This window comes from Hyperolius riggenbachi, chromosome 9 (genome assembly GCF_040937935.1).
Source record: "Hyperolius riggenbachi isolate aHypRig1 chromosome 9, aHypRig1.pri, whole genome shotgun sequence".
Classification (NCBI taxonomy): domain Eukaryota; kingdom Metazoa; phylum Chordata; class Amphibia; order Anura; family Hyperoliidae; genus Hyperolius; species Hyperolius riggenbachi.
In genome coordinates, this window is record NC_090654.1 from 231,022,605 (window position 1) to 231,040,393 (window position 17,789).

The 17,789-nt window shown below is 43.2% G+C and overlaps 1 protein-coding gene across 3 annotated transcripts in view; it reads left to right on the forward strand.

Moving 5' to 3' along the window:
* Positions 1-17,789, forward strand: part of TMEM62 (transmembrane protein 62) — a 71,907-nt gene that overhangs the window by 26,476 nt on the left and 27,642 nt on the right. For all 3 annotated transcript variants that reach the window (XM_068254149.1, XM_068254150.1, XM_068254151.1), the window contains 2 exons: positions 8,557-8,698; positions 15,116-15,240. In XM_068254149.1, the coding sequence (XP_068110250.1) occupies positions 8,557-8,698; positions 15,116-15,240 (267 nt within the window). The remainder of the gene's footprint in view (positions 1-8,556; positions 8,699-15,115; positions 15,241-17,789) is intronic.

The window sequence follows — 17,789 nt, forward strand, 5'->3', positions numbered from 1 at the left end:
AAAACAATATTTCTTTAAAATGGTTAAAATGAAGTAGGTAGCGGTGGACTTACCCCTCCAAAACAGACACAAAAACTGCTGTTTTAAGCAAAAATCAGTTTATTTACATACTCCAAACAAGGTGCAACGCGTTTCGCGGGTATATCCCACTTCCTCAGGCAATAAATAGGAGCATATCACCAATGCGGTCCGGTACATAGCCTGGCGCCTTGTCACAGAGGCGCCAGGCTATGTACCGGACCGCATTGGTGATATGCTCCTATTTATTGCCTGAGGAAGTGGGATATACCCGCGAAACGTGTTGCACCTTGTTTGGAGTATGTAAATAAACTGATTTTTGCTTAAAACAGCAATTTTTGTGTCTGTTTTGGAGGGGTAAGTCCACCGCTACCTACTTCATTTCAACCATTTTAAAGAAATATTGTTTTTACCCTGTTGGCGCCTCTGTACTACTTTTGCAGGAGATAACTAAGGTGCAGGGGAGAGCTCACCATGAGAAATAACATCAGAGCTGACCAGGAGAGAACAGGAGATAACTAAGATGCAGGAGAGAGCTCACCATGAGAAATAACATCGGAGCTGACCAGGAGGGAACAGGAGATAACTAAGATGCAGGAGAGAGCTCACCATGAGAAATAACATCGGAGCTGACCAGGAGAGAACAGGAGATAACTAAGGTGCAGGAGAGAGCTCACCATGAGAAATAACATCGGAGCTGACCAGGAGAGAACAGGAGGAACTAAGGTGCAGGAGAGAGCTAACCATGAGAAATAACATCGGAGTTGACCAGGAGAGAATAGGAGATAACTAAGATGCAGGGGAGAGCTCACCATGAGAAATAACATCGGAGCTGACCAGGAGAGAACAGGAGATAACTAAGGTGCAGGAGAGAGCTCACCATGAGAAATAACATTGGAGCTGACCAGGAGAGAACAGGAGATAACTAAGGTGCAGGGGAGAGCTCATCATGAGAAATAACATCGGAGCTGACCAGGAGAGAACAGGAGATAACTAAGGTGCAGGAGAGAGCTCACCATGAGAAATAACATCAGAGCTGACCAGGGGATAACTAAGGTGCAGGAGAGAGCTCACCATGAAAAATAACATCAGAGCTGACCAGGAGAGAACAGGAGGAACTAAGGTGCAGGAGAGAGCTCACCATGAGAAATAACATCGGAGCTGAGCAGGAGAGAATAGGAGATAACTAAGATGCAGGGGAGAGCTCACCATGAGAAATAACATCGGAGCTGACCAGGAGAGAACAGAAGATAACTAAGGTGCAGGAGAGAGCTCACCATGAGAAATAACATCGGAGCTGAGCAGGAGAGAATAGGAGATAACTAAGGTGCAGGAGAGAGCTCATCATGAGAAATAACATCGGAGCTGACCAGGAGAGAACAGGAGATAACTAAGGTGCAGGAGAGAGCTCACCATGAGAAATAACATTGGAGCTGACCAGGAGAGAACAGGAGATAACTAAGGTGCAGGAGAGAGCTCATCATGAGAAATAACATCAGAGCTGACCAGGAGAGAACAGGAGGAACTAAGGTGCAGGAGAGAGCTCACCATGAGAAATAACATCGGAGCTGAGCAGGAGAGAATAGGAGATAACTAAGATGCAGGGGAGAGCTCACCATGAGAAATAACATCGGAGCTGACCAGGAGAGAACAGAAGATAACTAAGGTGCAGGAGAGAGCTCACCATGAGAAATAACATCGGAGCTGAGCAGGAGAGAATAGGAGATAACTAAGGTGCAGGAGAGAGCTCATCATGAGAAATAACATCGGAGCTGACCAGGAGAGAACAGGAGATAACTAAGGTGCAGGAGAGAGCTCACCATGAGAAATAACATCGGAGCTGACCAGGAGAGAATAGGAGATAACTAAGGTGCAGGAGAGAGCTCACCATGAGAAATATCATTGGAGCTGACCAGGCGAGAACAGAGATACTAGCGTTGCAGGGGAGAGTAGCACATGATCAGTGCTGACTAGGTAATTAGCAGTGGCTTGGTGGGCTGTGCGCCATAATTTAAAATGGTAGGGTGCTTAATGAGGCCATGCGCTCTATGTATACAGGTATATATACACGCTAATATTGGGCTGCAGAACACTGCTACTTATAACGTATGCTTCCCATAGCTGTAGTCTTATTGTAGAAACTGTAATAACTAAGTTTTATTTACATAGTACACATCTAGCCATATTGCATCCCACCATCCTAACTACATCCAATGGCATCAGCGCGACAATGCGGCTAATTAAAATGGACTCTAATTGAAAATTAGGTAGAAGTTGAGAAATATCGGCTATTAAAAATGAGACCATAAAAGTGCAGTTAACAGAAATGATTGCATAATGTTGTATTATAAAGGCGCATTATAGATTATATGTTTTGGACATTGTTGAGAAATATCAGGTATTTAAACTGAGAACATAAATTAAAAAAATGCCGGTAATGATTAAGTTGACTGAGGGCGCATCGTACATTAAGACATTTTGCTAGTGGGAACAAGTTGGCTAAGGCTACTTTCCCACTAAGACGTTGCGTTAGGTGGTACGTTAAGGTCGCATACAGTAACGTGCACCTAACGCAACGCATAGTGGGGTAGAAGCTGGACGTCGGATCGAGCCGCGTTAAGAGGCTCTTTGTGCGTCCTGTGATGCGTACTCTTGGACGCATGCGGCATCACGTGGTCCCGCCGGCCAATCGCCGCACAGAGCGGCGCTCCAGGACGTAAACACTGTTCGTCACACCGCGCAGTGAATATTATTTAGCCATGTGCCTGGCCGAGGAGTTGGAGGGGGAGACCTCCTCCTCCAATACTACTGAGCATGTGCAAACAGTCTAACGCGGCTTAGCCCAGTATAACGTACAGCATGCAGCACTTTGAAATAACGTGAAGCGTTACAATGTAACGCAACGGGGGCACTGTGAACAGCCCATTGATTTTTCATTACTGTGCGGTGGGCTGCGTTACAGGCTGCACTAACGTGCGCCTGTAACGTCTTACTGTGAAAGCAGCCTAAAGGAGCAGTATAAGGAGCAGTTTAATGAATAACAACGGAAGAGTTAATACTTCATACTTTACGGTATATAGTAACCAGGTTGATATAGGTTGAGAAATAAGGGCTATTGCAACAGCGGAAATGATTTAGCTTTAGAATTTATCTGAAGACACATCATAGATGATATAGTTAATTACATGATTGGCAGTAGGTGGTTATTATGTACACCTAAATACTCGGTAATTATATACACATAAATACATGTACACCCCACAGAAAATGTAATGTAATGAATAGAGCGGGATAGCAGCAGCCAATAGAGCGGGATAAGTGTTAGCCACAGTGGGATAAGGGTTAGTCATGCAGAAGATGGGCGTTTTAATGAATAGCCGCAACCTGCGCCCATATTATGCAATCTGCACTGTGAAAACATGATGTAGCCGATAATTGCATTGTCTGAATAGCCGCGCATAAATTAACTTGCGCTGCTATCAACGTGGTCGTACTGTACTAGCGGTTTGCCCAGCCTGGCTATGCAGCCCTAAGGTATACTTAACATTGTAGTCCACCAATTGTGCAAGTGTTTGTACTGTACCTCCAGTGGGAGGACAGAGTTGGTCCTTTGCAGCAGAGAATGTACCAGGGCATACTGGGCCCTTTCTAGGGCAATTTCTTATATAGTAAACTATTTTTCCTGGTCCCTTAGAGTTTACTAGAACGAGATTATACTGTTTCTACACTGTTATCAATGTCTATTTTTGCATGTTGCTTCTACAACTACTCTTTGATGCTACTGATATCAACGAACTATGCAGTGATACCATGTATTATTCATACGCTAATTAATTATGTACAACATTTGAAGTTGTATTGTTTTTATCATGGCTGAAACTGTTTTCTCAGAAATGTGATCTATTTAACCATGTATTTCAGTCAGAGCTTGTAGAGCTGTTAATATTCTTCATCAACGTTCTTATTTATTTATCATGATTTATTGTACACCCTAAAGTTTTTTGCTAATCTGAAAATGGCAAATGTAGGCCACTACAGATGTTAGCAGGCTAGAAGAAACTTTGAGCAATCAATCTGAACTGGATATTGAAAATAGACTAGGAGGGAGAATGCACCCCACTGATGTCAGGATAATGGCTGGTACAATAAAGAACAGTCTTACCTCGTCTGGAGGTTTTTTTTTTTTTTTTATATAGTTTTATTAGACACCACAAACAAACAACGCGTTTCTTGAGATTCAACCGCTAGAGTTGATTTTAGAACTTCATGTAGATTATATTACAGTAGGTGTTCAGGGCTGCTAGATGCTGTGGAACTTGGTGAGGCTGATTTATCAAGGTCGGTGCAAGGGCAACCGGAAGAAAAAAAAAAGGAAAGGAAACAATTAGTCAAGTTTTAACTGTTGAAAGAAATAGGGGTTCTGATTGTCTGTGCTGGGAAACTGCTTTAGTAAAAAGTTATGTAATTATTTAGGCTAGGTTCACTTAACGATGGATCAGCATGAGTGGATGGTGTATCCAACGAACTGTACCCGCTTCCTAAAAGTCCATTGAAGGTGTTCACACTTTCTGCTGAGCACAAATGTAGAGTTTTATTGGGTATGGAATGCATGGACGATCTACTAATTATCATGCAGGTCAGGAATGTCTGTTTCTGAATAGACCCATAAGAAAACATGAGTCCATTCTGCTTGTCTGTTGATCTGTTGCCATCCTGTCTGGACATTGGTCCGACAGTAGACTGAATTTGAATTGAGCCAAACTTAAATTGTCACAAACATATCAAAATATGAGTAAAAGCATGTCCGATGCCTTATCTCATTGAAGGAACACTATCAATAACCAAGTGTTCTAAAATGACAATGTACAAATAATGTCTAAGCTGTGTAAACATTTCCTACTTTTCATGTTAAAGTGATCCCAAGGTGGGGATTGTACCTAAAACAAAACATGATACCTAATTCGGGGGGCTGGCCGGATCAGTTAGCAGCAATCTCTGCTGCTTTGTGAGGCTCCTGTGGTCTGCTCTCCTTTAGTTTCATTTTCGTGACCTCCTAGGGTCATGACGCTAGAAGCTCTGCAGGGAGGCGGGGGAGTGGCCATGGGGAGGCAGAGATAGCAGCCCAGAGGATATTTAGCAAGGAATACCTCTCCTGCATGAAACGCCCCTTCCCCCTCGAGATGCCAGCAAGCTGAATGTCAGCAATTTCAGGAGGTGATAGCGCTGGGGGTGGGGGGGAGTGGGTGGACAGAGAGCATGTTATGCAGCAGGGAACATGCCTCTGTGTCCCATCTGCCCCCCACCCCCCTGTGCTTCGTGAGAAATGTGACACAGCCAGTGCTGGTCTAAACTTTTAGTATGAAAATCCTGCCTGAGTATCAGGTTTCACACACAATTACAAATGTTTATTTTATACTGCACATGACAAGATACTTTTCCTCTGCTCTCAGTGCATTATTCTCCTCAGACTATACAGAAACAGGCAGCTGCAGTTTAAGCCAGTGAGACCTATCATCATATAAACTACACACAGGGTTAACAGATGTAGGGAGAAGGATTCGCCCCTCCCCTCATGATTCACTTGTCTGTCACCCTAGCCCTCTCCTTCCCTCAGTTAATTGTGAAAGCAATTTGGTAACATTAAAGGAAGAGATAAGCAGCTAAAGATATACAGCAATACTTAGACAAACTATTCCCATCCCAGTTTAAAAACATGTTAACCAATAATGTTACTTTAAGTTCTTAGGATCTGATGAGCCATCTGTTTAGTGCTATTCTTGGAATGTGGGTGGGAACCTTTGAATTAATTTTCCAGCCTCAGGATTGCCTAAATAGTTCTGAGGCGGAGGCTTCAAGGCAGCATGACTGGGTGAACCTTGTTGTGGGACAGGTTTTTAGGTGATTGCCTATTGAAAACTGGGAAAAAAAGCTTTCTTAGCATGCAAACATGAAATTTCGCCATGGGCTGCATTTAGCCACAATGAGGAGGCGACAGCATAGTAAATGAGGAGGGCTGGTTGGCTGTTCGTAACCTTTCATCATAGGCAACACTTAGGCCCGGTTCACATTAGCGTTCCCTGTCCGGATCCGCCTGATCGGATCCGGACCGTATACTGTACAAACGGAACATACTTTCCGCATAGCAATGCAAAGGCTATGCGGACGTTCACACGCTTCCGTTCCGTACAGTACGGAGCCGGACCGGATCCGGACTCCGGACACTTTTCCAACATGCGCTATTTTTTTGGTCCGGCTCATCCGGCCCACGCACCCGGACCGGAGCCTGACTGCACCATCCGGATATAGAAAACAAATGGGAAACGGAAGCGCAGAACACACTGGAGACAACACCGGACGTTCTACCCCACTTCCTATGCGTATCATAGCGGCCATTTTGGATGGGGACACATGGGCCCAGCATATCTGGAGTGGAGCAGCAGTGACACACGTGCTGGAGCTGTTTTGGCAGTATGTCGGAGGTGGAGGTGAGGCCTACAGCGGAGGACCTGATTCTACAGGTGCACCAGGTGCACCTTCTGCAGATCCTAACAAATTTGAAGGTATTTTGTTTTTTGTTTTTTTTCCCCCCCACGGATCCGGATGGCAGCCTGAAGCAGTCCTGATGCAAACTGACTGGATCCGGATCGGAACCGTACAGTTCCAATCCGGATCAGGTCCTGATACGATCCGGATCCGGTCCGTTTGCATGCCAAAACGCAAGTGTGAACGGGGCCTTAGCCATTCTTTGTTGCCAACCACTATATTAAGCCATGGAATACAAATATGCGGGGAGAGCCATGGACAGAGGAGATGTGGTATTAGGCAGATGCATGTTTTACTTTTAAGTTTTAAGCAGATGTGCTTTACTGCAACAATAATGGAGTACATAGCACATTCACTCTTTCTTGCACCTGTCTTGATAAAGTAGCCCCATTAATCACATAGTACATTGATGCACCTGTTAGATGTCGTTAAATTGCTACAGTAAGCAACTAAATACATTGCATTTGTGACCCTCCTGAAATAGACCATCTAGCCAACCATGTAGGTAACAGTTCCCGAGAAAGTAATTAATGGACCTCTAGAGTCCTAGAACTACTTTACTTTTGGAATTGGCCGGTGCCCGGAATCTTTTTTGTGTTTTGTGCTTACAAGTTATGCTGGACTTTCTGGAGGCACGGCCATAGCACCACAAATCCTGCAGCGGCCTGCAGAGTCATCTAGTGCTGATCTAATCGATCTTTACAATAGAGTCCTAAAATTATCTGCATGGAATTTGTTCTTCCATGTCTGCATTGGTTATCACTAAGGCCAACAATTTATAAAGTGCCAACCTGGAGTACATAACAATACAGACAATGTAGACATGTAAACACCAAATATAGACACTGGTAAAAAAAATACAGAACTGGTAGCTAAAGTAATTACGGAAATTACTATGATGGATAAAATGTATAACAAATTCCAAGAAACAAAAGGGCAAGAGAGCCCTGCCCTTCTGAGCTTACAATCTAAAGGAAATGGAGGGGAGGGGGGAGAGACAAGAGGTGGGGTAGTGTGGTTTTGGGCTATCTAGTAAGGATTATAACTTGGCTAGAGGTTGGAGGGGGAATGGCCTAAGATAGAGTGTTAGCTTGTCGGAAAATGTGAGTTTTGAGGAATCGATTAAAGATTTAAAAAGTTGGAGAGTGGCTAATATGTTTTAAAATGGGATTTCAGAGGAAGGGTGAGTTACATGAGAAGTCTTATTATGCAGTGTTGCATGGTACTGAACAGGATCAAAGAGTCAGATTAGATCCGGCACGGACGACCCTAATAATCGTCCCAAATGTACCCATGCAGCAGCAGGAGATAGACTATCAAAAGTCTGATACTTAGATCTGAAGGTGCTGACACTGCTGGTTTTTATCTGGCAACAGCGCCATCTAGTGCCAGACAGTTCTCCTTTGTTAGATTATGTCCGACATTTGTCCAATGGAAGAAAATGCCTATGTCGAACATAGTCTGACACAGGATTGAAAAAAAGGAACCTGAAGTGAGAGTGATATGGAGGCTGACATATTTTTTTTCCTTTTAAGCAATACAAGGTGCCTGGCTATCATTAGGATCCTCTGCCTTTAATACTTTTAGCCATAGTCCTTGGACAAGCATGCAGCAGATCAGGTGTTTTTGACATCATTGTCAGATCTGACAAGATTAGCTGCATGCTTGCTTCTGGTGTACTTCAGACACTACTGCAGCCAAATAAACCAGCAGGACTGCCAGGCAATTGGTATTGTTTAAAAGGAAATAAATATGGCAGCCTCCATATCCATCTTACCTCAGTTATCCTTTACATAAAGCATCCCTGCCACATTCCACCTAGTACAGAAATCTGTATGGAGTTGCAGGCCAAAGTTTACTGTACGAAGAAAGGATAACATGATTTATTTAAAAAAAACTGGCATTGCAAGGATCTGCTGTGTATTGGATTTTGAGATCCTGTAGAAGAAACTGCTTGTCCCTCCAGATGTACGAATATGTCAACTTCTCTTCTAGGAAATACTCGGGGTGGCAGAAGGATGGTTCCTTCCACTATGTTCACCAGACTCCATTTGGGAATTATTCCTTCATCTGTGTAGATGCAACTCTCACCCCAGGACCCAAAAGACCTTACAACTTTTTTGGAATAATTAATAAGGTAAAACTATTTTTCTGACTAACTTACTCAACCACCATTTGCTTTTCAATACTGTGTTTTAGACCTGATCTTCATTGTGCTGGCAAGAGTATTTCTGAAATCTATTTACACGGTTAAAACTGTTACAAGCTATTAATCTGTATTAATAATTTATCTTTCATTCCATCATGTTTGGTTAGTGCTGCGTTTCTGGCCATTTATGCTGCAAAAATAAAGATTTGTGCTGCTTTCGTTAGCCGAGCCATGCTGGATAACGCTTTTACTAATATTCAGTTACCTGTATATATGTAATGATCAGTGAAGTATCTGATGATCAGAACGAGCTCTATCAGCACAATAGTCAGCATTTTATTCAAAGTGTGATCACATGTGTTTTGGTGCACAGTAATATACAAGAGCACGAGAGAGTGATAGCCCTTTAGTTACAGGGGCTATCACTAACAATAGAGTGGTCGTACAGGCAAAGTCGGTAACAGATCGGTCAAGCAGAGGTACAGAATCGAAAGGCAAAATCGGAGTGAGTGTTCAGGCAGAAGTCGGCAACAGATCAGATTGGCAGAGGTACAGAATCGATAGGCAGAGAGTAGTCGGAGGTACAGGCAAAGGTAATACACAGTAATAATCAAATAACAGTAATAATAATAATCCTAAGCTAAGTGCGAATCCCCGGGGTCCTGCCGGTTCAAGCACACACGGATCTGACTAAGGTCTGAGAGCTTTCACTGCGAAGTTTCAGCAACAACAGACAATGAGCTACTGACATCTCCAAGCTTAAATGCAGACAGGCAATTCCAAGCGTCTTGCCCAGAACACTTCCACCAATCAGCGAAGAGAAACAGTAGCCAGATGTCACCTGACCGGCCGGTCAGCTGACTCGTCTCCTAAGCCCATATAGGTCCTGCCGCTCCGCGTGCGAGCGTGCCGACCTGAACTGATGCACAGCATAGAGACCTATTCTGCCGGAGGCCGTGAGGGACGCCTGCGATGATGCGGCGACAGCTGCCATGACGTCAGACGCTGCTGAGGTAAATCGCTCATTCCTAACAATATACTTGCGTATAAGCCCGAGGTACCTACTTTTTTCCCCAGAAGCCAGGAAAATGTGATATAAGCACCGCAGCATAAATAGCTTGATGTGACCCCAGTATGAGGCATCCCCCTCCCCATAGGCAGATGTACCCCAAGATGTTAGGCAGCCCCCCTTCCCATATAGTGATGAGAGTGTATAGTAGTGACCTGTTGCACATAGACAATGAGGTCCAACAAACTTGTCACACTAACACATTTCTTACAACCTGGTATTGCTTAAAGGAAACCAGAGCTGAAACGATATAACAGGTAAGTGCACCTTCTGGAGAGATACGTAAATAGCGCACTTCTATTACGTCAGACTGGCCTCGACTGGCTGAAGTTACAGGACCCGGTACCGAAGAGGGAGAAGACTGAGGAGAACGGCGTGGGAGAGATCTGTGCATATGGGGCTAGAGGAATCCCCAGGTATATATAAAACTGTTGTACCGTTTCAGCTCTGCTACATTTTAAAAGGAAATAAATATGGCAGTCTCCATATACCTTTCACTTCAGTTGTCCTTTAACAGTCTTGTCTATTTGATTTTCAGACAGCTATGTTTGCTTTAGGTAGTCCAAGTTTACTGAAATGGGAGAGTAACTGCTTTTCTTCATGTATGGGCTGAAGCACAATTGGAGACAACTGTGAATTTTATAATTATGATCATGATCGAATTATACAGTATGTTTCTGACAATTTCTGCAGCACTTTAATAAATCATATAGTCACGTCGCTTAAAGTATACCAGAGTCTCCACAGCGTCTACTGCTCAGGGGAGCGAGGGCGAGCCTGTGTGCCAACGTCCCTGAGCACGGCCACAGGGGTGCTGAATGGACATACTGCGCATGCGTGGCGCTGTATGTCTGGTTTATAGGTTACATGAGTTGCCTGGGTTGGCCTGTCAGAACGGGGCTTGCTGCAGGAGAACGGCGAGGGAGGTAGGAGAACGGAATGCGTGGTAAGTATCTTCTTATACCACCCGATCTACAACATACCAAGACAAAACAAATAACATTTATATCACACTTTTTTCTCCTGGCGGACTCAAAGGGCCAGAGCTGCAGCCACTAGGACGTGCTCTATAGGCAGTAGCAGTGTTATGCTGGGTACACTGAGATTTTATGGTCAATTTACTGTCATCGATTATTTCCAACATTTCCGATTGATTTCCAAGCATTTTCCGATCGATTTCCTATTACAGTTAACAGAAATCGATCGGAAAATGCGCGGAAATTGATCGAAAAGCAAATCGGACATGTTGGAAATAATCGATCTGACAGTAAATCGACCATAAAATCTCATAGTGTGTACCGAGCATTAAGGAGACTTGCCTAAGGACTCCTTACTGAATAGGTGCTGGCTTACTGAACAGGAAGAGCCGAGATTCGAACTCTGGTCTCCTGTGGCAGAGCCCTTATCAATTAACCAATCCAACCACCTCTGGTTAATTCAGCCACATATGCTGAATTAGCCAGAGTCCTTCGTACTCGTTCTTCCTACTCTGTTCCTTAAGTGCAAAGCCTTATCCCTACCATAGTAATAGCCTTAAGTCCCAACCATAGTCTAAGTGCCCATCAATGACACAATCTTTGATGGTATAATGTTACCAAATCTATGTTGTATAAAGGTAAACTGAGTGAATTTACTTTGAATGGATACTTTAGGTAGTATCTCATTACATAAAAGTGGTAATATTGGACAAAAAAAAGATACTATCATTAATTGTGCACCTGAAAGGACCACTCCAGCGAAAGAAGTAAACCATTACATCTGACAGGACCGACAGGTTTTAGACCAGTCCATCTCCTCATGGGAGATTCTCAGGATTTTTTTTTTTTTTAAATAAATTCCTAACTGCTAAAATAGCAAGATATCTAGCCTCCCTACTCACTTGCACACTATTTTTTCAGTTAGACTCAGCAGCTGTCTTTCAGGAAATGCTTTTAAAAAAAAACAAAGAAAACCCTGAGAATGCCCCATAAGGGAGATGGACTAGTCCAAAACCTTTCGGTTCTGACAGATTTGAACTGCTTACTTTTCACTGGAGTGGTCCTTTTTTAAAGTACCCTCAAATGGGTTTTGAACAATATACTTCTTACAACGTTTGATTACTGGTGCTGTGATGTATATCACAGCACCAGTAATCAAACGTTGTAAGAAGTATATTGTTCAAAACCCATTCGAGGTTACTTTAAAAATGGTGTATATCACAGCACCATCCTCTTCCCACTCCTGTGTCTCCCGTGCTACAAAGCTTTTGATTATGGGCAGGGAGGAAGTGTCAGTACTTCCTCCTCTCTGCCTGTCCTTGGCCCCACCCCTTTTTACTCGGCGCTTATAGTTCCCGATCTGAGACTACACGTAGCGCGCAAGGGAACTGCACTGTGTGCGGGCTTGTGATAATTGAGGTCAAAACAATAGTGTATATTAGTACACTATCGCTCTGGCCTCAATTATCAAAAGCCTGCACACAGCGCAGTTTCCCTGCGTGCTTTGTGCAGTCTCAGATCAGGAACTATAAGTGGTGCGTAAAGGGGGCGGAGCTAAGGACAGGAAGAGAGGAGGAAGAACTGACACTTCTTCCCTGTCCATCATTGACGTTCTGCTCAAGTCGAATATTTCGGCTGAGCAGAATGGGGGACATGGGGCGCTGGACGGGGAGGAAGGTGCTGGGAGGTATGTCACAGCACCAGAAATTAAACATTGTAAAAAGTATATAATTTACAACCCGGTTCAGGGGTACTTTGAATAAAATCTTTTTATTGTTGGTCAACACAACATTAACTCTGAAGTTCTGAACAACCCATTGACCATGCAAGTCATATACAGGTTACATCAGGCCATATCGCAGAAATAAAAAAGGATTAGACAAAGTCAATCAAATAGTAGGCATACAGCCATCTAATTGCATAAAAAAATTACATCATAAATTGACAATGTCATATAAACAAAGTACATTTAATAAGATAAAATCTCAGGCATTAGCTGCATAAAGCGTAACAGAAGTAAGGCATCTTAAAACCATAAGTGTATATCCAGACATGTATCAGAGTGAGTTCACAATGCTAGGCGTTTCATCTAAATGACTAATAGCCGAGTCATTACATTGCACACAGTACTTACAGACCTTATCAAAATTATAACCTGCCCCTCTTGACAGCCAGGTCAGTTTATATAACGGAAGAGACGAATTAGAGTCGAAGCAATTTTTGAGTACTTGCAGTCGGTGGTTTCACAAACTAGGAGTCTGAGTTAGATGATTTTTGTGCCCACTCTATAGCCCTGCAAGGGCTTTGAAGTGAGAGCAATTTTGGGTACCTGGAGTCGGAGGTTTCAATAAACTGAGGAGTCGGATGATTTTTGAATTACCGGTAAATCCATAGCCTTTGTAAAAATTAGACGTCGGAGTTGGAGCAATTTTGGGTAGTCGGAGTCTAAAGATTTTTGTACCTGACTCCACAGCCCTGGAAATACCCAAACCAGCTTGTCTTGCACTGACCATCATGCCATTGTCAAAATCACTGATATCAATTTTTCTCATTCCAGCGTTTGATGTGAACAAGTTCCAAACCTGTGTCTCTGTGATTTTATGTAGTACACTCCTGCCACATGATTGGCTGATAAATAATTTTGACTAAACCGGTGAAAAGAAGCACCTTGCGAGCTGCTGACTGAATGCATATGAAGCAGAAGGGCCCTCTTCATTTTCCAAATCTAGTTCATATGAATGGGCTCTTTAAAAATTGCAGTTCATGTCTGTGTAGCGTCCTAAATGTGAACGAGCAGTAAGTTCTATCAGCTGAGAGACTGATTTTATAGGTCATCCATAGATCTCATCATCCTCACCCTGTCCAGGCATACTGATGGAGGCGATATGATTTTTTTTTTTTTTGTGAATACCTAAAGGGATTATGGGAAGATACTTCCTCATCATTTTTAGTATTATGGCATTAATCTGTCTGAAAATCTGCACTCCAGAACATAGTTGTCCCAGTCATGCAGTGCATGATTCCTCCCCAAGGGTGATGTAAATCCTACTCCACATGTCCATAAACTCATACAGTGATAGAAGGTAGGTGACATTATGCCAATTGGGAGGAAGAAGCTCCTTTCAAAATGGCAGATGTTTGGATAGGAGCACAGATTACCAGAGGAGCTACTAATGAGGATGTAGGGAAGGATCTCGCAGAGTACCTAGAGGGAAAAAAAGTGCTCCAAATGTGTACTCGCCTCAATAGAGGGAAGCCTTTGGATAATCCAGTGGCTTCTCCTGTCCTCCACTGGGTCCTTTCAGCTCTGTTTCTTCCAGAAAACAGTCAATAAGCCCTTGTTGACAGCTTGCAAATGCGCAATAGCACGGACCTGTTTGGGCTCAGCTTTTTCCTCCAAAGCCCAAGCTATTGCGCAGGTACAATGTTGCCGCGCATCAGAGGGACGGCATTGGAACGGCAAAGCGGAGGACGACGGGGGAAGCCTTTAGAGGATCCAGAGGCTTTCCTCTCCCAAGGTAAGCACTGTATTTTTCACATATAAAATGCACTTTTTCTTCCTCAGAAATAAGGAAAAAAAGTCCCTGCATCTTATATGCCAAATACAGGAAGTCCCCGACCTACGAACGCCCACCAATGCGACCCACTGCGATGTTGAGGACTTCCTGATTTTCCCTGTTTCGTCCTCCTTTGCTCCCCCCCATGCCCTCCTCTGCTCCCAGTGTAAAAGTATATACTGCAGCAGCACAGCTCACCTCATCCAGCAGCGATGAGACTTCTTCTCTCTCTCACTGGGCCCCTAGTGCCGGCTTAGGGGAACAGCGAGAGAGAGGAGAGCTGTGCTGCCGCAGTATATACTTATATATGGGCAGCGGAGGTTAACACAAGGGGGGGCAGGGGAGGATATGGGGGACAGAAGGGGGGCACACAGGGACAGAAAGGGACACAGGAGGACACATGGGGGGGCACAGGAGGACACGAGGTACAAGGAGGACACTAATTGTGGGAGAGCATCTACAAGACGCTCCTGGACCATGGACCCACCAGATTTACTGTGTTCCTTTTACCCTCTAACCCTAGGTACGTTTTATAGTCGCGAGCGTCTTATATGCCGAAAAATAAGAGATCTAATTTTGGGTTACATAAAGTTTACATGAATGCTTTAAGTACCTTCCGCCCTCTTCCTGGGGTCACCTGCAGATAACCACTTTTGTTCAACTGTAAACATATGTTTGACAATAAGTTACAAACTTTTCTTGTATAAGGTTTGTCTTGTGAAATGAACAGTATGTATATATTTCCATGACCTCATGTTTTCACTTTATACAGGCTCTTTTATTCTTATTAATCCTCTTTTAGCATCAAATGCAGAAGCTGTCAGACCTGGCCATGGAGAGTCTCCATAGCAACCAGTCTGTATGGTTTGGACATTACCCCACGTCAACTATTGTGACTTCTTCCCCTGGTATCCGAGCAGTAATGAGGTCAGTCTCCTCTCATCATGTACAGTATTAATGAATTATTAAAGAGACTCAATAATTATCTACCTAATACTGCAATAACTAAACCAGCCTTAGTGTAGACCGTAATGTAACAGAGACCTCTCAGATATTCTGCTTTCATCTTTGGTATTCCAGTGTTGACAATGCGTGGATCTAGAAAAATATGTCTGCAACGGACACACACTTTCAAATCCTCAGACTATTCGGTTGCAAGGGTCAGTACAAAACAGGAATTGGTAGATTGCTTAGGAACCAATTAGGGCCCTTTCATACTTCCTGTGTCGCAGTACTCTCCCCCTCTGCAGCTTGTTGCTGAGGCCCTTGCTGTCTATGAGACAGGCCACAGTTCCCGCGGTGCGTCACAATGTAAGGGAAGTGGTCTGACCGACGCAGAAGCTGCAGTGCGTTTGCAAGCGGTGTGTGTGGTGTGTGGTGCTTGGCACCAACAGAGGTGCCAAGCGTGTATTGGACGTCTAGCCGTGATACTCCTTATATCTATTGCCTGATGAAGCGGGATTGTGCCCGTGAAACGCGTTGCAAATTACCTGTGGAGTATTTAATTAAATTGTCTTATCCTCAAGTGACAATTTCGTGTCCTTTTTGGAGTGACCGGTCCACCACCGCCACCCGAATATTTTAAACTTTTTAGTATACTTTTATTCTTTTGGCGCCTCTGCACAGCTTATTGTCAAGAATTCCACCCTGGTGGAAGGGTGATATACCCTCCTTTTTTTTCTACAGAGAGCGACATCTTAATCCTGAGTGGGGACAGGTCTAATCTCCCCACCTGCCTATACAGTGGTTGCCTATGCGGTAACCCTTGTTTGTGAGTATAATACTTACTTGTCAATTATTCTCCTGGTTCCAATACGTACTACACACCATACTGGGCTCTCGATTTCTTTGTTTTATCAAATATTTACATGTGTCTATAGATGTTTATAAACAAGGACGTAGAAAAGCGTAGTAAAAGTTGCTAAGTGGTTAAAAATGGCCATTTTTTTAGATATCCCACAGTTTTATTTTTTATTTAAAGAGTAACTGTCAGGCTACAAAAGCTAATTTAAACCTCTATTCTCCTGTGTTAAACAGTTTAGAAGGAAGCCAAAAAGGCATTACTGAAGATAAAAATCTCTCTTACATTTGATGTGTGCTTATCAGCAAAGCTGTTATTCCCAAGCTCTTAAGAAGACGCAAGCCGCATGCCATACTGCAAAGCATTCTGGGGCTCTCCCCTCGGCTGCTAATGAGAAGTTACAGGGTCAAGTAACAATAGCATGTAACTCAGTCCAGCGCACAGCACTGATAAATCTCCCAGCAGAGTACACTGCAGGAGTCCGCTATTGTTCCTAGCCACATGGCTAATTAATATTCACTGCACACTAGTGTTATTCAGCACGAGCTTTTCTGTGATCAGGAAGCAGGGAGGACATGACGACACATTTGGCTTCATAGGAGACAGACAAACATGGAACCTGCCATGAGCTGTCAGGAGCATCATTCTCTGCATATACTATATAAAAATTCTGTGAAATCCAAACGTGGACAGTGAAATGCATATGTAATGTAAGTACAGCCTATATTTAGCTACTGATATATGTGTTTATTTTCTCTGAGACCTTATACCTAACAGCTCCTCTTTAAATCTACTTTTTAAGTTTTTAACTGTTTCATTGTGTTTGCTCAATGACATATTCATTGACGTATGCCAGAGCTACAATCTATGAACTATTCTCTTTTTTCTGCTCTCAAGGCTCATACACACGCTCAACAAACGTCTTTTAAATGCACAATTATCAAACAACTTGAAGTTGGACAACTTTTGTCCAGGTATTATCACTGATAAGAGGCGAACAAAAAAACTGATAAGACGCAGCTCAAGTCAATCCAACTGTTGGATTGACTTGACGAACATCTGAGAGAAGTTGTGTCCAACATGGCAATGTGTACAGAAGTCTGCTATGACTTTTCAATGACTTCCATTACTAACTAGAACATATTAGCCGTTCAGCAGTTGAGTAACAATATGTACATTTGTAGTTGTTTGTCAAGTTGTCCGTCAAGTTGTTCTGTGTGTATAATAGTTGTTTGCACGCCAAGACGTATCTTTCCAACTTTTTTAATCGTAGTTGTTTGTAAAGTTATTTATAGTAAAAGACTTTTGTTGAGCGTGTGTATGTGGCTTTAGGAGCCATTTTCTTCCAGGAAACTGTTTTATGGCTGTAATTCCTTATCAGTAAGTATTAGGCTAAAGTCCAACCAGGTCCCAACTGGACAGAAAATGTCACTAGCATACCTGATGTTTAACTCTTCCAGGCAGAGAAAGAAAAAAAGAGGAACACAGCATAGTTATTTGTGTGTTTGGCACTGTACAAGCACATGTCTATCTCATCATATCACATATCACCTCAGTACTCTTTTAAATCAGTCATTTGGTAGATCTTGCACAGTATAGCTACCAAGGGACTTATAAGTAAAGCCTTGTACACACGCTTGACCACTGCAGCTGATAATCAGGCGTGTGTACAGAG